We start from the raw sequence: 26,996 nt of genomic DNA on the forward strand, positions 1-26,996 counted from the left end.
TGTTTGCTGCTTTGTTTTAATGTGTTTTCAATTTTAAAAATAAAGATTCAATAAAAGAAAAGTATTTATTCTTAAAGAAATGTGTGATGTGTTCAATACTCCTGTACCTCTACTGTAATCCACTTCTGCATGTTAGCTGGCTTCATTCCAGTCGTGCATAATGCTGACACTGTGCACGGTGTGGTACTGATGCGGGGACAGTGTGCGCTGCAGCCCGTGAGCGTACAGATACTCGTTTCCTTGTAGGCCGGCGCTGGGAGACTGGATCCCCCCGCTGGGGCTGCACTGATGGGACACGGAGCCCGCGTACATGCCGTGTGCTTCCGGCATCTGCCTGGAGGCGAAGTGCGCTGAGAAATGATGCTGGTACGGCAGCCTCTCCATCTGCGGGACGCTGTACGGCGGGACGCCCGGCCAGCTGATGTCCTCCAGGCTGGGCACGGGTTCCGGTGGTTGCGGGGCGCTGGCGTACATGCAGGCCTGGCGCTGGCTGGACTCAGGCCTGTAGGGGGCGCCGCCGCTCAGACCCAGAGACTGAGAGTAGCTGAGGGGCCGGTAGTAGTGGTCATCCTCGCTTGAGGAACTCTCCACATACGGCTTCTTATAGGGGTGTTCTCCCGCGGGACACTCATCCTCCACTGTAGATGCAACACACACACACACACACACACACTTCAGAGTTTAACAGATGTGTTTATACAGGATGCATGGGAAACACATGCTTTTTATCCAGAATGCATTTCAAAATACATAAATTTTATCCAGAATTCATTGGAAATACACACTTTTTATCCTATATGCATGGAAAATACACACTTTTATCCTAAATGCATGGGGAAATACACACTTTTATCCTAAATGCATGGGGAAATACACACTTTTTAACCTAAAAGTATGGGAAATACACACTTTTTAACCTAAATGTATGGGAAATACACACTTTTATCCTAAATGCATGGGGAAATACACACTTTTATCCTAAATGTATGGGAAATACACACTTTTATCCTAAATGCATGGGGAAATACACACTTTTATCCTAAATGTATGGGAAATACACACTTTTATCCTAAATGCATGGGGAAATACACACTTTTTAACCTAAATGTATGGGAAATACACACTTTTATCCTAAATGCATGGGAAATACACACTTTTATCCTAAATGCATGGGGAAATACACACTTTTTAACCTAAATGCATGGGAAATACATGCTTTTTATCCTAAATGCATGGGAAATACACACTTTTATCCTAAATGCATGGGAAATACACACTTTTTATCCTAAATGCATGGGAAATACACACTTTTATCCTAAATGCATGGGGAAATACACACTTTTTAACCTAAATGCATGGGAAATACATGCTTTTTATCCTAAATGCATGGGAAATACACACTTTTATCCTAAATGCATGGGGAAATACACACTTTTTAACCTAAATGTATGGGAAATACACACTTTTATCCTAAATGCATGGGAAATACACACTTTTATCCTAAATGCATGGGGAAATACACACTTTTTAACCTAAATGCATGGGAAATACATGCTTTTTATCCTAAATGCATGGGAAATACACACTTTTATCCTAAATGCATGGGGAAATACATGCTTTTTATCCTAAATGCATGGGAAATACACACTTTTATCCTAAATGCATGGGAAATACACACTTTTTATCCTAAATGCATGGGAAATACACACTTTTATCCTAAATGTATGGGAAATACACACTTTTATCCTAAATGCATGGGGAAATACACACTTTTATCCTAAATGTATGGGAAATACACACTTTTATCCTAAATGCATGGGGAAATACACACTTTTTAACCTAAATGCATGGGAAATACACACTTTTTGTCTTAAATGTATGGGAAATACACACTTTTTAACCTAAATGTATGGGAAATACACACTTTTATCCTAAATGCATGGGGAAATACACACTTTTATCCTAAATGTATGGGAAATACACACTTTTATCCTAAATGCATGGGGAAATACACACTTTTTAACCTAAATGCATGGGAAATACACACTTTTTAACCTAAATGCATGGGAAATACATGCTTTTTATCCTAAATGCATGGGAAATACACCTAAATGCATGGGAAATACACACTTTTATCCTAAATGCATGGGAAATACACACTTTTTGCTGTCCATGGTAGTCATTTAGCAGACACTTTTCTCTAAAGTAACTTGCAATTGAGGAGGCATTCAGTGATTCAATAAGAAGAGGCAATACACACAACAAGTGCTGACTATACAGAGGAATGGCAGTTTGTGCTAAGAGAATTAAGTGCAAACAGTGAGGTGTTTTTAGCGCCCCTGCAGCTGGGTGGCAATGCCTAGATACGGTTCTGGTTGTTACCATGTAACACTTATAAACACCCGTTGGTTGAGAAGTAGTCAACATTTGAAATGGATCAAACCCTTTAAACAAAGTTGTCCTAAAAGTTTTGAACCACACCCATTCTTATCTTTTGTAAATCATTCATTTCAAACATTGACTACTGTAGTATTCCCCAAACTAGCAAAACACACACACACACACACACACACACACACACACACACACACACACACACTTAAATATTGTTGTTGCCAGTGTGTGAATAACTAAAATAACAAGATGTTCTCTGACTGTAGAGTGATTTATGGGAAGGCCTCTGGAAAATCTAAATGTTTTCTGCTCTCTCTCGTCTCTCTTCTGTTCTCTGACACATGAAACTAATGATTAAAATGTTCAGCATAATAACGTGAGGACCGTTCTGTACTTTAATGTCAGAGTGCCATGCAAAGAAAATAATTCATTCAAATTATAGTTCAGACTGATGTTTCTGTGTGAGCGCAAGCATCAGCATTGTTATGACTGCAGTTCACTGAACAGCCACCGGTGGCGCTAATAACAAGGTCTTTTCAGTTAGGTAAAAAAGGCCTGTTTGGTTCAATGCACAAATAGAAACTTTATATATATATATATCTCCTTATTTTTCAACATTTATAATTTAATAATGATCATAAATATTGCATTTTGTTCTGAAATATATTCATTAACCAACACAATCTCACTGCAATCCATATCTCTTTATTTATTTAGTGGCTCATTCTTAATTTGTATGATCTCATTTGTACATATTAGCGTGATGTGCTCATCCTCCTGTGAGATATAGGTTTCAGGCTTGGTTTAGAGGCACTCTTCATTTTTAAAATTCTACTCTTTCATCTTTTTTCACTTTAATTCAAATGAATTAGCCACTTTTCTGACGATACGTGAAACAGTGACCGCTCCTCGTGAGATCGGTCTGTCATTGACAGTATAATAACAACCTAAAAGTTGGATTGTGAGTCAATTATTGCTCATATCTGAACTCTTAAAGGTTCCGGGAATTTTTGCTCAATGTTTGACTTAATCTCAACTGAAACATGAATAGAGGGCGGGGCGTACAGTAGCTCCTCCCCCTTTTAAAAGTCAGCCAATAGTTTGTTGTTTTCTCACAGTTCTGCCAGTGAGTGTTTGAGCTCAAGAGCATCAAATGAACAGCCAATGACACGAAGGGGGCGGGGCATGTCAGATACTAGAGAGCATCTGATTGGTCAGAACATTTGATGAGGAACTGAGGTATCAAATAAATCATTGATTAATTTATGCAGAAGTGACAAACTGCAAGCTTTAGCTGTTTCTATCTTCTAAATGTGAATGTAGTCAGTGTTTTAGAGACACTAGATTACAGATATCCTCAAGACTGACATTCAAAAAAGCGTAGTTCTGATCACTCCTGGCCGGTTTAAGCTGTACTCACCTTTCCTCTTGATGCAGTGGAAGTCCTGTGTGTGTTCGTGGTAGGAGCTGGACTGAGGCAGCAGGTCCTGAGATGTGCTGGAGACGCCGTTCTCGCAGGAATACTGTGAGTTTATGGCTCCGGATGCCGACAGACCCTGGACGTCTCCGCTGAACGGGCTCTGACTGCTGCCCACACGCTGCCGCACAGTGCTGCGAGGAACCACCGGGTACTCCTTAGTGCTAGAGATGACAGAAGTGATGTTTATTAGTGTTTCATGACACATTCAGTACGTAAACACCAATACTCCGACATTAATACGATTAAACCAGACATATTATGCAGAGATCACTTTTGTAAAGGGTTTAAACACAGTTGTGTGTCAGCAGAGTGTGAGGATCTCCAGCAGTGTGAGGATCTCCAGCCTCTAATGCTCAACATGAATTAATTATATTTGTGTATAGTCAGACTTGATGAATGAAACACTTTGATTGACATTCTCCCTTTGTACGTGTCATCAGAGGGGGAAAGCCCCGCCCACTAGTCTCCATCTCATTAGCATAAACAGCAGCCCTGAGTGAGAAGCAGCCGTCTGTCCATTAGCCATTAGAGTGTTTGAGCTGCTGAAGATAATGTCAGCATAGACTCAGAGGATTATAGATGTGGAGTTTCAGATGCTGAATGAACAGTAAAACTGGAACTCTGGAGGAAACATTGGCGAGCTTGATGATGTAATGATGTTAATCGATGTGTGTAATATAACATGTCAAACAGGAACACACACACACCTGAATCATATTACTGGCTTATTTAGATTAAGGTCAATGATTCAATCACTGATGTTCATGGAAACACACTCAACTACTTGCTGTCTTTCAGATCTTGATTCCCATTCCTGTGATTTATTTATTTATTTATTTATTTATTTATTTATTTATTTATTTATTTATTTATTTACTTTTTATTTATTTATTTACTTTTTATTTATTTATTTATTTACTTTTTATTTATTTATTTATTTACTTTTTATTTATTTATTTACTATTTATTTATTTATTTACTTTTTATTTATTTATTTACTATTTATTTATTTATTTACTTTTTATTTATTTATTATTATTACTGTTGTTATTATTCATTCGTTCATTCATTCATTTTCTTTTCAGCTTAGTCCCTTTAATAATCTGGGGTCGCCACAGCAGAATGAATCGCCAACTTATGTTTTACGCAGCGGATGCCCTTGCAGCTGCAACCCAACACTGGGAAACACCTCATTCACACACACACTCATACACTACGGCCAGTTTAGTTGATCAGTTCCCCTATAGTGCATGTGTTTGGACTGTGGGGGAAACCGGAGCACCTGGAGGAAACCCACACCAACACGGGGAGAACATGCAAACTCCACACAGAAACACACACTGACCCAGCCGAGACTCGAACCAGAGACCTTCTTGCTGTGAGGCGATTGTGCTACCCACTGTGCCACTGTGACGCCCTATTATTATTTATTTATTTATTTATTTATTAATTATCCTAATTGATTGTAGCTTGCACAAGAATACCACAGCTAGTCTATTGGCTCTGCTTGTGTCACCAGATTCTGTGCTCCTATTGGCTCTGAGTTTCGCTGCTCGTCAGCTGAATCTCACAGCAGGAAAGAGTCTGAAATCTCCTAAATCTGCCAGAACTTCATCAGAGGGAAAATCTGATCACAATAGTAATAAATCATAGATCAGAGATTTCATGCAGGATTACAGTTATCTTTTAGGATTTCCCTAATTGTGAGCGAATCGTGTCTGAAATCTCTCAGCAGTGGTCTCCTCTCCATCTGTCTGCGACGGGAGTGTTTCTTTCTTCCATGCCAATTAATCAGTGAAAGTCATAAGTGGCACTTTGCATTGATACCTCGGCTTTTCTTTTGAACCACTGACCTGTTTCCCAGTCTGAGTTTAAGTAAGAGCAGACCCGCTCCGTCTCAGCGTTTGACAGAGCAGGACAGATAGGATATCAGGACCTTTGACTTCAGCAGAGCGGCGCGGGGGAGTCTCTTCAGTCTCTGCCTTTATAATGCATTCATTTCTCTTGTAAAGGGGCAGTGCACACTACAATCTCATTTACTGGAGAGAATCAGACACTGGCTGAAGAGTTTAGAGTATATGGAGATTTCTCTTTAAATATGTGGAAACTCGCTGCATACTGGATGATAGTTCATTTTCTTATCATGTGACCGCTCATCTGACCAGGCTTTTAATATGGTGTTTAAACTATTGTTCTTATTTCACAAGGTTTTTATTTATTTATGTTTATTTTATCAATAATTCAATAATTAGGGTCAATAATTGTCACAATGTTTTGGATCCTTGTTTACTTTGTCTCTCTCTACATGTCAAAATGTACAATAATCATCTAAAATGTCTGATATTTTTACACTTTTGGAAAAAAGAAAACACACACACACTATTTACTCACCCTCATGTGGTCATGTGGATTCTTTATTCTGTTGAACACAAAAGAAGATACTTTGAAGAATGCTGAAAACCGGTAACCATTGATTTCCATAGTGGGAAAACAAATGAAAGTCAGTGGTTACCAGCTTTCAGCATTCTTCAAAATATCTTCTTTTTTTGTATTTTGGTTAAATTTATTGGTTTGTTTATCATGTATATTTGGGGGTCAATAATTGTCACACTTCTGTTAGATCTTTGTTTACTTTCTGTCTCTCTCTTTAGCTGTCAAAATGTACAATAATACTCTAAAATGTCTGATATTTTTACATTTGTGGAAAATCCTATATATAAAGTTGTGATAAAAAAAGCACACACTCACTATTTACTCATCCTCATGTGGTCATGTGGATTCTTTATTCTGTTGAACACGATGATATTTTGAAGAATGCTGAAAACCGGTAACCATTGACTTCCATAATGGGGAAAAACAAATGAAAATCAATGATTACAGGTTTTCAGCATTCTTCAAAATATCTTCTTTTTTAATGTATGTATTTTTGGTTTATTGGTTTGTTTATCATGTATATTTAGGGGTCAATAATTGTCACACTTCTGTTAGATCTTTGTTTACTTTCCGTCTCTCTCTCTCTCTATGTGTCAAAATGTACAATAATACTCTAAAATGTCTGATATTTTTACATTTGTGGAAAATCCTATATATAAAGTTGTGATAAAAGAAAACACACACTCACTATTTACTCACCCTCATGTGGTCATGTGATTTTTATTTATTTATTTATTCTATTAAGCACAAAGGAAGATATTTTGAAGACTTCTGAAAACCGGTAACCATTGACTTCCATAATAGGAAAAACAAATGAAAGTCAATGATTACAGGTTTTCAGCATTCTTCAAAATATCTCCTTTAGTGTTCAACAGAAGAAAGAAACTCATGAAGCTTTGAAACCATTAAAGAACGAGTAAACGATGAGAGAATCTCCAGTGTTGCGTGAACTGACCCTTTAATGACGTATCTGCTGAATGAATAGTCCTAAAAGCGGTTCAGTAGGAGATCCGCACCGGCTTTGGTTGAGTATTAAAGTCCTTGTGTCATGATCTGGAAACTCAATAAAGGCTCTCGTGGGAAACATTAGTCAGTGCTTGTTTGAAAGTAACAACAGAGAAAGTTAAAGCTGCGGTATGGAAAGAGCATTGCTGTTTTTTTCCGAGCATATCGTGAAGTCTGTCATTTTACAGCGGATGACGCCTGCGAGCACAGCTTCTGCTTTGATAATGTGTTTTTCCACACTTTATACAGCAGTCATCTGGAGAAAATAAGCCATGCGCTCTTTCCTCCGCTGCACCGGCAGATTCACTGGAACAAATGTCCAGAAATGATCTGTATTTCAGGATGTTTAGCATTTGAGGGATTTTTTCTCTTTGACCTTTGACACTTGTTAAACTTTTGCCTATATTTATATTTATTTGTTTGTTTTATGGTTTCTTAAGCTTTCCTAAAGTTGTGTTTTATGTGCTGTTTTGGGTTTTTAGTCTTTGATTGAGGCGTTTTCCTTTAGTTCTGCGTCTGATTCACATTGAAGCAGCTTGATCTTCCTTCCAACAACTTTTAACCTAGAAAGGGGACTTTTATGACCATGTGTAACAGTGTGCAGTGCTGTAGAGTGTGTGTTGGTGTTGTATATTACACTACAGAAACCTTCTAATAAACTGCAGCACTGCTATTTTATAGACTTATTTCTAGAAATTATTTCAAGCTATTACAATGTCAATAAAAGTCTCTTTGTTCAACTGTAGAGTTTTTCTGCATCAGAAGTGGACAGAGCAGAGATCAACATCCCATAATGCAACTCACCACAGGAAATAAACAGAAAACAGTCACAAAACAAGCAAGTAACTCTGCTTGGTTTGAGAAAATTGAAGGAGTAAATGATGGTAGATTCTAGTAGATCTGTCATCATAAATGTACAAGAAAAGGAACGCATTTCAGATCTGCAATAATAAATAGCGCCCTCTAGTGGAATCGTCATCTGAAACATGCAATGAATTACACCCTAAGCAACATATTTCAGATACGCAATAATGTAGATAGCGCCCTCTAGTGGATTCGTCATTTGAAACATACAACACAACGTACGCTAAGTAGCATATTTCCATGTGCAAAACATGTATACAGCGCCCTCTAGTGGATTTTTCATATGAATAATCTAATAAAACCCAACCAGAGCAACATATTTTTAGGTTTCACAAAAATGTAGGCGGGCGGCACGGTGGCTCAGTGGTTAGCACTGTGGCCTCACAGCAAGAAGGTCTCTGGTTCGAGTCCTGGCTGGGTCAGTTGGTGTTTCTGTGTGGAGTTTGCATGTTCTCCCCGTGTTGGTGTGGGTTTCCTCCGGGTGCTCCGGTTTCCCCACAGTCCAAACACATGCGCTATAGGGGAACTGATCAACTAAACTGGCCGTAGTGTATGAGTGTGTGTGTGTCTGTGTGAATGAGTGTGGGTGTTTCCTAGTGATGGGTTGCAGCTGGAAAGGCATCTGCTGTGTAAAACAAATGCTGGAATAGTTGGCGGTTCATTCCGCTGTGGCGACCCCTGATGAATTAAGGGACTAAGCTGAAGGACTATGAATGATGCTCTTGTACATGAGCTGGGTTGTGTTTATGGGTGTGATTTTCTCACCTCTGCATTCTTGACATGCGATGCAGCTCCATATCGTCACTGCCACGGAAGCCCTTAGCGAAGGGATTATTCTCGATCTTCAGCTGAGTGATCTAGAAAACAACAATATAAACATTACGATCGTCTAATAATCACCATGAGGTTTACACACTGATCCTAATAGAATATTTGAGTATTTAAATGTATGAGAAGATCAAGTTTGACAGAGAAAACACTTTTATTTCTCTTATTTCTGTATTGTTTGCAGTTTATTCTTTTTAAATTGATCACCTCAGTCGCTTCAGTGTTTGAATTGATATCTGACAGAACTGACCGGTGTCTCGTACGCTATTATATCCTTTAATTGACTGGGTTTGGCCAGCAGATAATGAGAGGATTCAGCCTTGATTTTCTCCACCGCTGTGGTTGGTTTGATGCTGCTCAGATGTACAGAAACATCTGTCGGTGTGGGTCAAGATTTGTGCAGATTTCTGCTTAATAATTCACATTTGAGTAAAAGCCTTCATCAGTCTTAATGGTCTATATTCTGTGAGATTAAAACTATGAATAGTGTCAGTGGTCTGTAACCCTGAACAATAACACTTAATGTCCTTGTTCCACATAATGCATGCCCTTCTCATTAACAGTCGTTAATTATGGATAATAACATGGAACTAACCTTAAATCTGAATTCTGAATAAGTTTATGAAGACACAGTAAGGTGAACAGTGTGTTCAAGTGTAAATGTTCATTTAACTACTGCACTTACTATATGGTTAAGGTGAGTTGTGTGTAATTATACATAATTAACTTTAATTACTCTAGTAAGTACATGTGTAACCTTTAAATAAAGTCTAACTAGACATCACTTTCTGCTTTGAGACAACTTTTTCATCCATTCATTTTCCTTCAGCTTAGTCCCTTAATTATCAGGGGTCGTCACAGCGGAATGAACCGCCAACTATTCCAATATGTTTTATGCAGCAGATGCCTTTCCAGCCACAACCCAGTACTGGGAAACACCCATACACACTCATTCACACACACACACACACACACACACACACACACACACACACACACACACACACACACACACACTCATACACTACGGCCAGTTTAGTTGATCAGTTCCCCTATAGCGCATGTGTTTGGACTGTGGGGGAAACCGGAGCACCTGGAGGAAACCCACACCAACACGGGGAGAACATGCAAACTCCACACAGAAACACACACTGACCCAGCCGAGACTCAAACCAGCGACACCAGTGAGCCACCATGTGTGACACATTTTTACAAAATCATTTTATCACATTAAGTTTAAGAAATAATAATAATAATGATGATAATAGTCATTTGTTTCTCTGTGATGGGATATATGGGTTATATCCTAATGCTGGGTTATTTCAACCCATGTTCTGGTCAAATATGGACAAACCCAATCGTTAAGTTAAAATAACGGTGCTATAGAAAAACTTCAAACTATTGAACTCAGCGCTCCAGATTTGTACTCGGTTTGGTCATTTTCCTTCAGCTTAGTCCTTTTAATAATCTGGGGTCACCACAGTGGAATGAACCACCAACTATTTCAGCATATGTTTTTACGCAGTGGATGCCCTTGCAGCCGCAACCCAACACTGGGAAACACCCATACACACTCACACTATGGCCAATTTAGCTTAATTTGGGTTCTGATAAATAATAAAAGCATTCTCTTCTAGACAGATTTAAATAGTGTAATATTTACCATGTGGGTAGTGGTTATCAGGCAATGCTGGGTTGTTTTAGGTCAAATATGGATAATTATGGGATAATTTTATTTCTATTTAATTGAAATAACACTTTCTGACTGGACCAACATTTGGGGTTATCCATATTTGACCAACATATGGGTTAGGATCAAAACTGACCCAAAAGACAACCGCTGTTATAAACTTCCTTCAAGGAAATAGAATTTATTTTCTAGTGTTGGGTTATTTGGATTTTAAATTAATTTTAGATCTAAATTAAACTTCAAGATTTATAAAGCTTTGTTTAGCATTGCTTATAAAATGATGCCCACCTGACCTGGGTCAGTTCTGATCCATCAATCAACATGAAGATTAAATTTAATGTAATAAAAGGACTTTTGTAAAACATTTTCACAAAGCAAAAAGTAACGTCTAGTTACACTTTCAGAAGCCTTCAACACTCAGAAATAAAGCTACGCTATCTGTCACTGCGGTGGTACAAGTTTGTACCTAAAAGGTGCATATTAATACCTCAAGGGTACATATTAGTGTGTGTGTGTGTGTGTGTGTGTGTGCGCGCGCGTGTGTGTGTGTGTGTGTGTGTGTGTGTGTGTGTGTGTGTGTGTGTGTGTGTGTGTGTGTGTGTGTGTGATGAGTCTATCTCTCTCTGGCTGTTGTGCATGTGTGGGTGTCTCTCTCTCTCTGTTGTGTATATGTATGTGTGAGCGCCCCCCCCCCCCCTCTCTCTCTCTGTGTGTGTGTGTGTGTGTGTGTGTGTGTGTGTGCGCGCGCGCGCGTGTGTGTGTGTGTGTGTGTGTGTGTGTGTGTGTGTGATGAGTCTATCTCTCTCTGGCTGTTGTGCATGTGTGGGTGTCTCTCTCTCTCTGTTGTGTATATGTATGTGTGAGCGCCCCCCCCCCCCCCCCTCTCTCTCTCTGTGTGTGTGTGTGTGTGTGTGTATCTGGCTGTTGTGGTGTGTTTCCTAACAGGACTTGATCTTTGACTCTGCTTTGGCTCTCACTCGAGATGAGACCTTGTAAAATATTCATGTTTTACGCACCTTTGAGCTCATAAACGCATTGTTGCTTGGCAGACAGAAGCGACCTGTGTTGTATATGACGAACTGATGACCGAGTGTGTTTACATTTTGACCGAAACCTTTAAAGCGTGTGTGTTCTGTTCCCGAAGCTGAAGCACCGCAGTGTTTTCATTACAATTTCAACGCAATCAGTGTTTAATTTCGATTTAGTTTTTCATATTTAGCATGTATTAATTTTATTCATCACTATCTTCAGTAAGGTAGCCTATATATGATTTAGCAGAACAGTAAAGCGCATGCGCTTAAAGTCGCGTTTAATTTTGATTTATCCTCGTCCAGTATTAATCTGAAATAATAATAATAGCTGAAATAATCACATCAATACGAGCTGCTTTACCGATTGTGTCATGTGCTTTTAGAAAGAGTTTTGTGTGCTCTTGTGTGCACTGTTGGTCTCTAAGCGTTCTTCAAAATCCATCATCTTTAATGGCATACAGGTGCACGCGCTGTTACCTGTGTTTAGTGTGTGCGGAATATATTTCTGAACAAACATTCAGTGTTTTAATAAAGGGTTAAACAGACGATTTATTTAAAAGTGGACTGTTTAAAAAGCAACGAGACTTGTTCATTGTTAAAGACAGGCTATATTACTATTTTTCGCTTTATAATAACCTTGGGCGGAAGTTTTCTTCAGGAGGCGTCAAATAAAGAAAGCGTCAGACCGCCAGAGAAATGACTTCCACTAAGATTTGTGCTAAATGTTTGCATTATTCTGAAGTTGAATGTATTATTGCAGAAACCGAAGTAATCCCAGCGCATCTGAAATAATAATTTTACTATTCGCAAATGAGCGATTAATTATTAATCTACTGAATCACGACGGAAGGCGCAGAAAATAAATCAATCAATCAATAAATAAATAAATAAATAAATCAATAAATAAATAAATAAATAAATGGGATGAAAGTTACATCTGCTGGGACAAAACATACATATTAAAGACATATATTTTTAGTAAATACTTTTTTCCCGTCTGTATTTTCCCTATCCTCTTTTAAGAGTTTGACCAGCAGAGATTGACAACATGTGTAACATTAACGAGGCATAATAAATGTCATGGTTTGGCCCCGGACTGGTGACCAATTAAGGAGTTTTGAATGCATGAATGGAAAATTCCGATAAACATAACAGCATAAAAAAGATCAGAGAAATAAATAGACTAGTTTTCGTAATATTTAGTTGTCTTATAAACATTTTAGAACACTTATTATTATCAATATTATTTTTAAAAGGCTATTCTTATTTTCGCTGTGTGCGTAATAGCCTATCTCACGCTTATCTGGATGGTAAATGCGTATTATAGCGTATTATTAAAGTTAATACAGCTTTGAGTTTTGGAGAAACACTAAACCGACTTATAAAATACTTCATTCTGTTTCCTAAATAATAAATAAATCCGAAGGCAGTAAATAAGCTTGTTGCATAACAATATAAACCAACTGCACACACTTAAATGATTAACACGACTAGCCAAATGCACAAGTACATTATTACTAGCGCCTTGTATATTTGACACATACAATATTTGATCATTTTAATTATTATTTTAATAACTTGTTTGCCTTTAGATTAGACGAATATTAGACGAATGAATTTTGTCTTTAACCTAAGCAGATATCTCCATCCTCATTTCTTACATTCACAAAATGTGATTAATTTCTTGCACATATTTTCTAATCCTAAACTTATTACTCGATTATTTATTTATTTATTTATACATTCATTTATTTATTTATACAATAATTAATCTAACTTTTTACCTTGTGGTTTTGGTAAGATGTGACCGCAATGAACGCGGTCTCCGGGAACACGTGAGTGCAGAAAGCGGTGTTTTTGGATCCGAATCCATTGTTTTCATCCGCCTTGACGATGTGGATCCGGGGTTGATATTTATGCATGGAGTTCAAGATGATCTGTGAAGAAAAATATTACAGAATCAAAATCTCAAACGCGATCGACAGAGTAAACTAAACATCAGATTTCCACGCGCGTTATTTAAAACTTTTCTGTACACGGAATATATTTCTATTATTCATGCACGATATATATTATAATTATATTAGCATGCATGAATAAGGCGATGGCGCTAATAAATAAAGCAGTGCATGTCTGAACTTTAATATCAACGCCATTATTTGCGGTGTTCATTTTTTCAGCATCTTCCAGATTAATATTCGACGCACTTTTATTTATTTATTGATTTATTTATTTATTGATTTGGTCTCTAAAACATCACGTTCAAAAGAGAGCGTACATAGCAGATGCAGTGCTCCACATTCATGAGTTTGAAGATGAATATTTTTCTCCGTTTCTCAGTGAATATAGGTCATATATTTCAGCGCATTTAAACAGAACAGATTTATTGAACAGATATACTTATTAAAATATTATTTTAGTCACCAAACAACTTTATGAATAGAAAAATAGTGCAGTTAAATCCATGCAGAATATTGCAAAATGCACAAATTTAATCTAAATTGTGTGTGTGTATATATATATTATTATTATTATTATTTATATTTTTTATTTTAACATTTTAAAGAAATAGTATGTCCTGACATATAAATTTGAGTGTGCTCAGTTTTGAACTGTTATTTCAGTTTGTTTTGGTTGGGTCATTTCCAGTTTTGTGTACTGACTAATATAATGTATCTGCACAAATATTGATTTAAATATTAATTTAAGAGAGAGATTGATTTGAGTGGTGAACTCATGCACGCTCAGCACTGTGTATGAATCTTAAAAATCCCAAACTATTAGCTTAAAATATCATTTAAATAACTAACCTGATGTTAAGCTTGTCCATAATTGACCCAACCTTGTGTTTAGACGACCCAGCATTTTATAGAGTGCATATGTTCATATATATTTGTGCTAAAAAATGTCTCTGGCCATAACTCTGGAGTTTAATGAAATACTGCTAAAATTACTTTTTATCCAAACTCTTGTGGGTTTGTGCAGACGTCCAAGTCAGATGTGTGTGTGTGTGTGTGTGTATGCGTGTGTGTGTGTGTGTGTGTGTGTGTGTGTGTGTAATGTAGTCGACTCTAAGAGGATTTTGTTTAAACTTTGCATTCTGGGTGCGAGTGCCAAGTTTACACACACACACACACACACACACACACACACACACTGCAGTGTTTCTGCTTTGATCATGCGTGTCATCGGTCACTCCCTCTGGGCCGGACTCAGCACTGAGAGCTGGAGAGCAGGACGGACTCACAGTAAACACAGAATATTGCTTTTCTCTTCTTTTCTTCCAGATGAATTATTGCTGAAGAAAAACTCTGAATGCATCTCTGTCAAACAGAGTCCAAAACACCAGCTTATTTCAGTTACACTTATTCAAATTCAGCTATTATTGAGCCTTTTGCAGATAACCCAATTGTTTTTGTTCAATCTGCTTAAATTTGTAAGAACTAATAAGAGAACTTAAATGCTTAATGTTGTTATAACCTAATCGATCGTGTGGAACCCAGCATTTATTTACAGAGTAACAGGTTTCTGCAGAACTTTCACACACACTACACAACACAAACAGGGTTAAAGGGTGTTCAAGAAATAAACAAAAATAAAAACATGGATCACAGAATACAGAAAGCTGATCATTGACGGATGTTTTTGGCAGTGTAGACTCCGTCGCATGTTCAGACTGCTTATTTCAAATGAGCTGATTCAACACAATTCTTCAGGGTTTTTGAGACGGCTTCATTGTTTTATGTTCAATCTACTTAATGAAGTTAACTCAATGTCTTTAAGTTGGCCGAACATGAAGGTGTTGAGTGGAGCTCTGTGTTCTTGATAGTGTCCTACACTGTAATTAATGCAGGCTTCCACACAATCCCTTCATGTCGTCCCAATGCTAATCCATTAAGTTAACTTAATGTTTTTACTATTTTAAGTTGATTGAACATAAAACAATTAAGTTATCTCCCCGAAACTCCAGAATTGTGTTGTTTGAGCTGATTTTAAATGAGTAATTACAATAACAAGCAGCATCAATATTAATCTGAGTGTCCTATATTCTGCATGGCTGAAATGAGAATATCTGTAGATCTCAGTGGACATCAGAACGCTTTTCCCTCTTCTTCTTCGCGGGACCACCCAGTGTGTGTGTGTGTGTGTGTGTTTCTCCGCTGGCCCTGTATGCTAGTTTTTAATGATAGTGAGCGATCACCGAGGGCCGCGAGCGCTCTTTCATGTTCCGACATCACAGAGACGCAGAAACGCTCCGATTATACCTGCGTCCATCACTCATCCTCACACTCGCTCATTCAACATAAACAGTGTGACACACCGCTATCCAAACTGCGCCATTTTGGCTCAAATATTTTTGCCTGGCTCTGAGAGGCAAAGAATGCACTTGATGAATGCTGGACTCTAGCAGAACGCTGGGTTATTTCAACACTGATTGGGTCAAGTGTGAACAAACCCAACAGGTGGGTTATAAAGTTTAGTTTAATTATAAATGGCTGTTCATATTTGACCCAAAATTGGGTTACAACGGAACTTAAAGTTTAAAGTTAATTCACTTTAAAAAAGTTGGATTATTTCAACACTGATTGGGTAAAATAGGTCAACCCAATAGTTGGGTTAAAAACTGTAACTTAACACTTTCTAACTTAATTGTTGGGTTTGTCCATATTTGACCCAGCATTGAGTTACAACACAACTCGGCATTGCTTAAAAGTTTAGAGTTAATTCACTCAAAAAAGCTGGGTTGTTTCAACTAAATTGTGGGTTAATATTTCTTTTAAGTTTATGGAACTCAACATTTGGGTTTGTCCTTATTTTACCCATTTTGAGTTGATATAACCCAGCATTTTTTGAGTGTAAATGTAATTTTTTTAAAAACTCTTCGAACAACACTCTAAAAGAAAATGCTGGGTTGTCGTGACACAATGTTGGGTCAGATATGAACAAGAGCAACAATTGGGTTAATAGGTGTAATTTATAATTAAATGACACTTTTTGGTTAGATTGTTGGGTTTGTCCATATTTGACCCAGTGTTGTGTTAACTCAACATTGTTTAAATGTTTAGAGTTAGTTCACTTAAATCTTTTTTGGTAAAGTTTATAGAACCCAGCATTGGAGTTTATCCTTATTTTACCCAATTTGAGTTGATATAACCCAGCATTTTTTTCAACCAACAATCAAAAAAATTCTGGGTTGTCGAAACACAATGTTGGGTCAGATATGAACAAGACCAACAGTTGGGCTAAAAGGTGTAATTTATAATTAAATTACACTTTTTGGTTGTATTGTTGAGTTTGACCCAGTGTTGGGTTACAACACATCTCTGCATTATTTAGCATTAGCATTTAGAGTTAATTCACTCAAAATAAGATGGGTTATTTAAACCAAAAATTTTTTTCTCTCTTAATTTATAGGACCCAACATTTGGAGTTGTTTTTATTTTACCCAGTTTGAGTGTGTGTAAATTTAATTTAAAATAAATTAACCCAGGGGTTTATTTGTCAATATTTACTTGAAATAACCCAGCATTTTGTAGAAAGTACTTAAGCAATCAAAGCCTTTGATCTACAAATGCCTTGAACTCTGCTTTTACGCTACACTTTTGAAATGCTGGGCTGTCATAACAAAATGTTGGGTCAAAAAATGAATGCTATAGACCCAGTGTTGGGTTATGACAACCCAGCATTTTTTCTTTAGAGTTTATTCACTAAAAAACTCTAGGTTACAATCTTAAAAATGATGGGTTGTCATAACCCAACACTGGGTCAAATATGGACAATACCAACATTTTTGTCAAAGGGTCTCATTTAAATGAAATGTAAACAGTTTACCCACAAACAACTGTGTTTTTCCATGTTTGACCCATCAGTGAGTTCCACCAACCCAGCATTGATCAGTTGTGCGCGGTTATTGTGTTTGTGTCCGACATCTTTAACTCATCGCTGGAGTCTAATTAAGAGGCAGTGGTGTGGAGAGTTTCCAGCATGTTTCTCAGACAGCAGTAATTATAAATAGGGCTGAAATTATTTCAACCACCTGGAACAACAAACCCGTGGATTGTTATTTTGCTGGAGAAGAATCCGTCCGTCCTTCATTTATAAATCCCAGAGTTCCCTTTCAGCAGTAAAGCGGGAACGCCAGGAACGCTGCAGCCAATCACAGAGCAGCTCTGGACTCAGATTTACAACTCGCTTCACATTCAGCCGAGCTTCAGTTTCACTGCAGTTACATCTGAGGTCTGGCAGAGGAACAACGACCGCGAGCCGCCATCAGAGCGCACACACACACACACACACACACACACACTCTCACTCATTCAAGCATGCACGTACTCTCTCTTACACACAAACACACACACTCTCTCTCATTTAAGCATGCACACCTTCTCTCTCACACACAAACACACACACACACTCTTATCCTGAAGTCTTATCCGGAATCAGATTGCGTTGTTGTGATGATCGCTGGAGATTGTATTATTGGCTCTCCTGTGTGAAATTTAATTATTAATAAACATTTCCCCAACACTTACTCTTAATAACGAGTTTCTAATTATTGATTTACTTCGTCTTTGCCATGATGACAGTGCTTCATATTTGACTAGGTTTCTGAAAGATACTATAGTATTCAGCTTAAAGTGAATGAATGAGGTTAATCAGGCGAGTCATTGGACACCTGTAGACAATCAGAAATAATCATTACTTATGATAGCTGATAATATTCATTTAAAAACTGCGTTTGTTCCAGCCAAACTGAAATCAATAAGACTTTCTCCAGAATAGGAAACAATAGAAAGGTAAATACTGTGAAAAATGTGCTTGCTCTAATTATTTTATAAATATTCTTTTATTATATATGATGTATATCATCAAGATCTCGACCTAAGCTGCAGAGAAAGGTTACCTGGATGCATTTAATGCTTTACTTGTAAAAATAAATGTAATTAAAGGATTTTAAACCAGCAACATGCTACAACAAAGACTAATTAAATGTTAGTTAATGCATGAAATCAGTTTACAGCGTGTGTGTGTGTTCACAGAGAGTCTGAAAGCGGATGCTGGACTTTAGTAAATATATCTGCTACCTGAAGCAGTTTACAGCGAGTGAATGAATCTCTGCTCCACATCTGAGGCTGTCTGCTGGTGTTTTTGTTGTCACAATTATCATTACTGGATTTAAGACGTGTGATTACGCAGATCTGGCGTTCGTCAGCAGCACCTCTTCAGCATTTCCCCGTCTCCAGTTTCACCAGGAAAAATGCAGAGCTCCACATACACGCACTCAGAAAAACGATGTTTGTACAAACTGCTTAGTTAATTTGAGCTGAAACAACACAATTCTTGAGGTTTTTTTAGACTTAATTGTTTTATGTTCAATTCACTTTTTTGTAAAAAGTGCCAAGTAGTGCTGGGCTAAAGATAATCGTGCACTGAAATTAATAACTTCTGCTAAACTGTTGCAAATGATTTATATGTGATGAATTTAAACCAACAAATTAAATTGAGTAATGTTCAACTTAAAAAATTTAGTAAATCCAGGGAATCATCTTTGGATAATTTTTCAGTGATGAATCACATTCAAAATCAAAGTTTACACACACACATGCATGTATTGCAGAACATGTTTATTTATATTTGAATATAAAATATACACTGTATAAAATATTGAATTAACTTAACCTTTTCATTTTCTTCAAATCTTAAGTGGATTGAACATGAAACAATCAAGTTGTCCTAAAAAACACTGGATAATTGTGTTGTTTCAGTTCATTTTAAATAAATAGTTTGAACAAACAGCAAGCTCATTTAGAGTGTATATGTACATGATACAAATATATAAACATGTAACAAAGTTGTTTTGTATGATCACACATACAGTATGCATAATAAATATATAATAAACATGCGTATTATGGCTAAACAAACATTTATTTTGGATGTGATTAATCGTGATTAATATCTGCACAGCACTAATAAGTTAACTTAATTCCTTCATGTTGTCCGAACTCAAATCAATTAAGTTAAGCTTACGTTGTGCCAAAAAACCTCAACAATTTTTTAAATAAGCAGTTTGAACAAACAGCAAAAATCTTTTGTTTTTGAGCATTCGTTCGCAGCTTCACCTGATCACATCAACATGTGTGAGACGCAGATCTCGGGAATAATAAATCAGCCTTCCTCATTATTTTAGCTCAGGATTTTGGTATCGCTGCACTGAATAAAGCGGCAGCATCCTAATTAACTCGCTGCAATATATTTAACATCGCTCAACCAACATTTGCATCAGTTTAAGCTGAATTCAATCATCAAACCAATAAAAGTGCAATATAACCCAACATTGGGTTACAACAACCCAGCATTCTTTAGTTTAAGCAAAACTCATTCATTATAATCTGAAATCTTCATTATTTAACACTATCCTTCAAACACCAGCAACCCTATCAAGACAACAAGCTTTCCTCATTTCAATCTGAGTTCTCCTAAAAGTAGACATGAATATTCATATACAAGTCAATATTTTAAAAGTGTTTACATGCATGCTTATATAAATACACATTTTAAGTTTGTAGGATTAGTCATGATTAATCATTAAACAGCACTAGACTAATCTGCATATTGTAACTAATGGGTCAAAATGATTGAAATATAAATATTTATATATATATGCCAAAAAATAACCAATAAAATCATTCTCACACTGAGAAACCTTTAGGTAACAACTGAAAATGTGTATAATGCAGTATTTGGTGATTTTGTCAGAACTACGCTTGCTTTTTAATAATAAGTCAGTAAAATGTGTTTATATATCCTCTTTCACACACAAGAACACTGAAAAACAGGATTCAGTATTGTTTTTAAGGTAAGTGCTTGCAAACAGTTGATATGGGCTGAACTTAAACCAACAAATGAAATGTAGTAATGTTCAACTTTAATTAGTTTGTATAAATTCAGCCCATATCAACAGTTTGTAACCACTTACCTTACAAAAATAATAAATATCATTAATACATTTTTCAGTGGAGTCACTAAGTGCTTTACAGTAACACAAAACATAGATAACATATGTAAATCCAATGACAAATCCTCAAACCAGCTCACCGCTGTGTAAAAGCTGAAATAGAGTAATATTACTCAAGCAGAAAGTGTAAAAGCGAGTGGACAGATTTTCACTCACGTGCCCGAAGGGATCCAGATGGTTGTTTGTGAGTTTGAGTTTCTGGAAAGACACCAGTTGCCTCATCCAGTGAGCGCCGGTGGCCGGAGAGTCTGGATGGACATAAAGCCGTCCGGGCATCGCAGGCTCTGCTTTCCCAGTCACAGACCTGATGCACAGCGCACAGATATATTCATTTATACTGAACACAGCTCTATATGATCAGCCCTACTGTCAGACCAGTGCTGTTTAACAGAGCGAGAAACTTTACACAGTGTTTACCAGACTCAAAAAATGCTTGTTTAAACTACTCATTTAAAATAAGATGAAGCAACACATTGTGTTAAATTCATCACATTAACTTAATCCATTTGTGTTGGGACAACTTGAAGGAAATGTGTGGAGCACAATCTTCCAGTGTATAAAATTAGTTTAATTTGCATTATTTAGTTTTGTTTGGCTGATTTTAGATTAGAATTATACTAACTTTAAGGTTAATGCACTGTGAAAAATGTTGAGTTTCATGCAATCGATTTGTAGCAACCTAATTAAGCTAGCTGATTAGTTTTGACAAATTTAAGTGAATTGAACAAAACAATTAGGTTGTCATGAAAAACTTTAAGAATTATTGTTTCAGCTCATTTTAAATTGGTTGTTTGAGCAAACATAATTGTTTGAGTGTAATATTAAAGTCTGCTTCAGCAATATTTGTGTCTTAATTATCTTATCTTGCCTAATTAACCTTAAATGTCACTATATAAGAGAATATAAGAGTCTTGCAAAATATCCTCGTGGTAAAGACAAACATCAGCTATTAGAAATGAGTTATTCCAACTATTGTTTAAAAATGTGTTGAATTAAATCTCTGTGACACTTAAATAAATAAATTTAAATCATTTAATTTAACTAAAGCATGAATAATATTCATTTAAGCTTCATGGCATAAAATGTTCCACAGAATGGATTTGTGTTGGGTCAACATGACAGAATTATGCCATTTATTAGTTTTTACAAGTTTAAGTAGGTTGAACATGAAACAATTCAGTTGACTCCTGAATTGAGTTTAATAAGTAGTTTGAATAAACAACAAGCATCATTTTTGTTAGTGTTGTACATCTGCATCACTGTAAATCACAGAGTTTTTCTTATTTTAGTTTGCTATGATCTGATTATTGATGCTGTCGCGTGTCTCTTCATTTGGCTTTGCATTCATTATTGCAAGCATAATTTCATTAAAGCTAAAGCCCGATGTTTTGTTCCCTCAACATGTGTTTCCTTCATTGAAATCGAATCTTGTCAAGAAGCGATCCAGCCTCTCATTCATCATGCATGGCTGCTTTGTGTATTGTACGTAATGTCTTTCAACAGGCGATTTCTTTGGTTAATGGCTAAGATGATGGTTGATCAAGAGGGCCATTAGTTCCAGAGCGTGCACTGAACGGGTAATTATCAGGGATATTGGCTTGTGGACATCCTCCCTCAACAACCTCAACCATTTACAACCACTGACCCAGAAAGAGGAGGAGAAAACAAGAGCGTTTGCTCCAAATACTCTACTTTCTGCTGGAATTACACCATTATTTGCTTTTATTTGATTTGTTTATTTCAAACTGTGTAATCCACTCTTAAATATAATTATTCAAACAATAATGATAATCTACAAAATATCTGACAACTCAAAAACATTTTAATTTAAATTGGAATAAAGTGGACTTAAATAAATCAACTTCATTAGCTCCTATTTATACTAGTAATAATAGTACATTTGTATAATTTAATTATTAATTTAATAGGTTGATGTCATGTTGCACTCTAAAAAATGATGGGTTGCATAAAATATGAACCAGTCTGGGTTACATTTTGGGTCTAAAAATCGAATTAAGTTAACCCAGCAATAGGTCAAACTTTACCCGAAATTGAGTTGAAATAACCAAGCTTTTTTTTAGAGTGTATAAACATTTGAGAAGATTTTCTAGTCGCGTTTTACAATAAAGTTAACGTTAGTTAATTTGTTTACTAGCATGACCAATCTAACGTTGTTAGTTATATTTAATGGAAATACAGCCGTCCATTGTTAGGTATCGTGAATTAGCGAATGTTTGGATTTTAATAACGCATTGGTAAATGTTGAACTAAATGTATAAGTATTCTTAGTTCATGTTAATAAACAATTTAACTAAACTAACTGTAATGACCCGGTTTCTGTAATGTGTCAGAGAAGATGTAAGACAGCAAGAAAACAACTTATACTTGAGTAAAAAATATAATTGGCAATATAAATAATAACCCACATCAGTTAGTACAATAATTCATGACTGACGAACCATTTGTTATCGGCGAATTTATAGCGGTGATCGTCCGCTGGCACAACATCCATCAGCAGAATGTATTTGGTTTTGGGGTTCAACCCGGTGACCTTCACTTTGAAGCTGGGGAACATCCGCCTGTGCAGAAAACGGCGGAATATTACACAATACTCAAGAATGGGGATAGATGCAGTGTTCATTTATTAGTGGAGAAAACAAAACACCGATCGCTTTAATCCGTCTTTCATTTCACAGCGTGTTTACTTCTGCCTGTGCTAAAATGCTCAATCGCATTGAGGTTCAATTTATAATTCAAAGTCCTGTATATGCCTGCGGAATTACCTCACTTGCAGCATTGAATTGAAAAGCAACACTTTGTAATTCGTGAAACTAAAATAATAGCATGCTGAGTGAGTTAAAGCTAAGCTAGCAGGTTCGGAGAATAAGCGCGAGTTTGGCGCGATAAACACACGTGATGCATTTTGACTTTTCCCCTTGAGTTCACTTTCAGAAATAAAAACTTTTCAGATCTGAACACTGTTCAAGTTTCACACGAGGTCATGATTTTAGCGTAAAAGCGAGCTTGTTCAGATGTCTGAAATGATAAACTAGCTTATCGACTGTGATTGAAAGCGGCCGCGGTGTGATTATTGTTTAATAACTTTGATAAATGACAGAAAGTGCGCATGAATACAGAGTCGTAAAGTTAAACATATTCTCTGTCTAACTCCGAGAGCTCGGTGTTGGCCTTTCATCATTAAAAACACTGACAACATGTTAAGCAACAGCAACCTTAATTGAATTAGTCTTTTCTTTAACCCGCTTCTGTATTCGCAGATTGTGTTATTGTTGTCTTCTAGTTGATCACAAATATTCTTATATACATTAAAAACTATTTTCAGAAGAATATCAGTGCCGCTTTAAACCATCAGATTATTTACTGCTTATAAACAGTAGTTTATGAACGATTAATATCCTTAAAACAGAGAAGATGTCGCGCTAAATGTACAATTCGTAGACAGAGTTACTAGTAATGTTTTAAACAAGTGTTTAACTGATTCAGATTTACTGTACGACCCGAACATTTGTAGAAAATCCACTTTAAGAATTATGATGATGAATGATTCCAGTAATAACTTAAACAATTAAAGAACTCAAACAGTCTTAAATTCTTTAGGCCTGTAGTCAGAATATTGAATTACGGGAATTTGTCTAAAACATAATAATATTACAAAGAAACACAACATCGCACTTTCAAAACACACAGGCTACAAATGTACTCAAAATAAATATGGGCTTAAGTTGTTTATTTTGACATATTTAAATTAAACACTACAATAAATTATTATCATTATTATTATTATTATTGTGTATAAATCTGAATCTCCTGAAGCAAATCAGAATGTCGCTGAACTCAATATAATAAATGTATATTAAATTCTATTTTAATAAACCGCCCATTGCTTTGTGAAAAAAAATCTAATGAAATATAATAATTTGCCGTTATGACTAGGCTAATATCACAAGTAATATTAATTAGAGTTACGGAATAATTAATTATTATACGGATAAATTTGCGTGTGTGCGCGTTTGGTCTAAAACATGCACCGAGTTTTAGAAACATTTGTAAACATTCGAGTCTTACCTCCCTGCTTTGGTGATGATCATTTCTGTTCCCACTTCATGAAACTTTGTCCACAGCTCTCGCTCGTGCAAGTAAACTTTGATTCCCTCCATTCCCTTTTAAAGAAGCATTCAGACTCAGAGAATGAACACTCATGCATCGAAATAATAACATCATAATGCAATGCATTTACAGAGAAATAATGCTGGCCCACAGACTATAAGTACGACCGACAGAAGTTGACAGAAATTTTAAAATAAAATAAGAAATAAAAACTTTTTTACTCGTTGATGAAGTTTGCAGAACATTAAAATTAAAGTAATATGAAGTAATAATAAAATGTCGTAATATGAAATGGATCGAGAGAGAGAGAGAGAGAGAGAGAGAGAGAGAGAGAGATTTTGAGTTTATCGCTATATCAACTTTCCCGACTATTTCATTACAAAAAACGGGTAATACATTTTCTATAGAAAGTTATATCTGAGATGAGTTGAAGAACACGGGGACTGTCTACTGTCAGCTATTTCCGCGTGAACACGGAGCCAGACTGACATACACACACATGTCGGCCTTACTGTGGTTTGTTTTGAAATATTCTTATTTATTAATGATTAAATAATATCACAGCTTTACTGCCTTTCTTATATCAGCGGCAGATCATCTCTACACATCACACACACACACACACACACACACACACACACACACACACACACACACACACACACACACACACACACGCACAATAGAGCTATTATAAATAACTATAGTCTAAACCTACTACGTGAAAATATTTTGCATATTAAAATGGTAAAAATAATTACAATTAAAGACAATTATTATTAAAGCAAAATTAAAGTGTTGGCGCACACTCACACACGCACACGACATTAGTTAAAGTTACCTGTTGAATGTTTATTTTAGTTGCTTATATTCTACTGTTTTAATATAAATAACTAACCTAAACCTAAGTGCAAACGTTTTGAATTTTACAATGATCAGAATAATTCTAAAGAGAAGTTGGTCAGGTTTAGTTTATCCCTGGGCGCACACACACACACACACACACACACACGCACACACACACGCACACACACACACATCATGCCACTAGTTGAAGTTACCTGTTGGATGTATGTAGTCTGTGATGACGGGGATTTGCTAACGGCTCCGTTCTGTTTGTCTGGTTTTCCTTCGTTTTGTAAATCTTTAGCGTCGCTGTCACCGGGAGAGTTTTGGAGCCGAAAGGTGTCTTCGCTGTCCGCCATGTCGGAGAGGCCTGTACGATGTCGACCGTGAGGCCTAAATACAGAAACAAAAAGCCTTTTACATCAAATATTTCAGCGTTCAGTTCACATTAGGTCATTTTGCACCACTTCAATACGTCCATATGCATTTGATTACAGTGATATAAATGATCCGTGTGCGTGTGAGTCCAACACAACTTACAACAACCGAAATTAACTTTAACTATTACAGTACAACATTGATAATTTAAAAAAATAAACATTTATCATGAAGAAAAAAGCTAACTCTGATGCTATTAAATATTTTAGAATTTGGAGCTCTCTGCACTTAAATGATCCAGGTCAATTCAACTTTGCACCAAACACGCACATTAAAATGCACATCACACTGCGCTTTCAAAGCTTATTACAGGTTTCCTTTTAATCAATCTGTGGATAAAATCAAAACACGGACTCAATTAAAACTTTCTTTGTAGATCAGCAGACCCAATGCACTGGTGTTCGATAGCTGGTTTACTATTAAGAAATCAAACACTTGAGTATTGTGTGTGCATCAGTAATAGTTTGTTCATCGATAGTTTATGCATCTGAAGCGATGGCTGGCCTATAAGTGAAACTACAGAGTCAATCAGATTCAAACCAACGCGAAAACTGGCTGTAGATATTACCTTAAATTCTGATCCCGCTGGTCAAATCCCTAAACAACCAAAACAAACAGCCTGAAGAGCTCGGGTCAGGTCCCAGCACTAGCCGTCTGATAGCGAACTTCCCTCTTTGAATGTCAAATATATTCCAAGCGCGAAGCTCACGGGATTCTGCTCGGTGAATCCATAGATTTCCTCGATGTCCTCAAGGAAGCAGGAATCTTCATCCGCCAATATCTCGATTAAACAAAGCAAGATCTGCTAGTGCTAGTGACGGACTTGCGCTATCGCCAGTA

At 36.6% G+C, this 26,996-nt stretch overlaps 1 protein-coding gene across 1 annotated transcript; it reads right to left on the reverse strand.

Moving 5' to 3' along the window:
• Window positions 1-26,996, reverse strand: tbx5a (T-box transcription factor 5a). Its single transcript, XM_056457133.1, has 9 exons — window positions 26,725-26,996; window positions 25,934-26,111; window positions 24,831-24,925; window positions 23,204-23,323; window positions 20,901-21,048; window positions 13,510-13,662; window positions 8,942-9,033; window positions 3,815-4,035; window positions 1-638 (listed from the first exon to the last, which is right to left on the reverse strand). Exons 2-9 carry the CDS (start codon window positions 26,075-26,077, stop codon window positions 133-135), a joined length of 1,479 nt encoding a protein of 492 aa, XP_056313108.1. The 5' UTR covers window positions 26,078-26,111; window positions 26,725-26,996; the 3' UTR covers window positions 1-132.

The sequence above is a fragment of the Danio aesculapii genome, chromosome 5 (genome assembly GCF_903798145.1).
Source record: "Danio aesculapii chromosome 5, fDanAes4.1, whole genome shotgun sequence".
Taxonomy (NCBI): domain Eukaryota; kingdom Metazoa; phylum Chordata; class Actinopteri; order Cypriniformes; family Danionidae; genus Danio; species Danio aesculapii.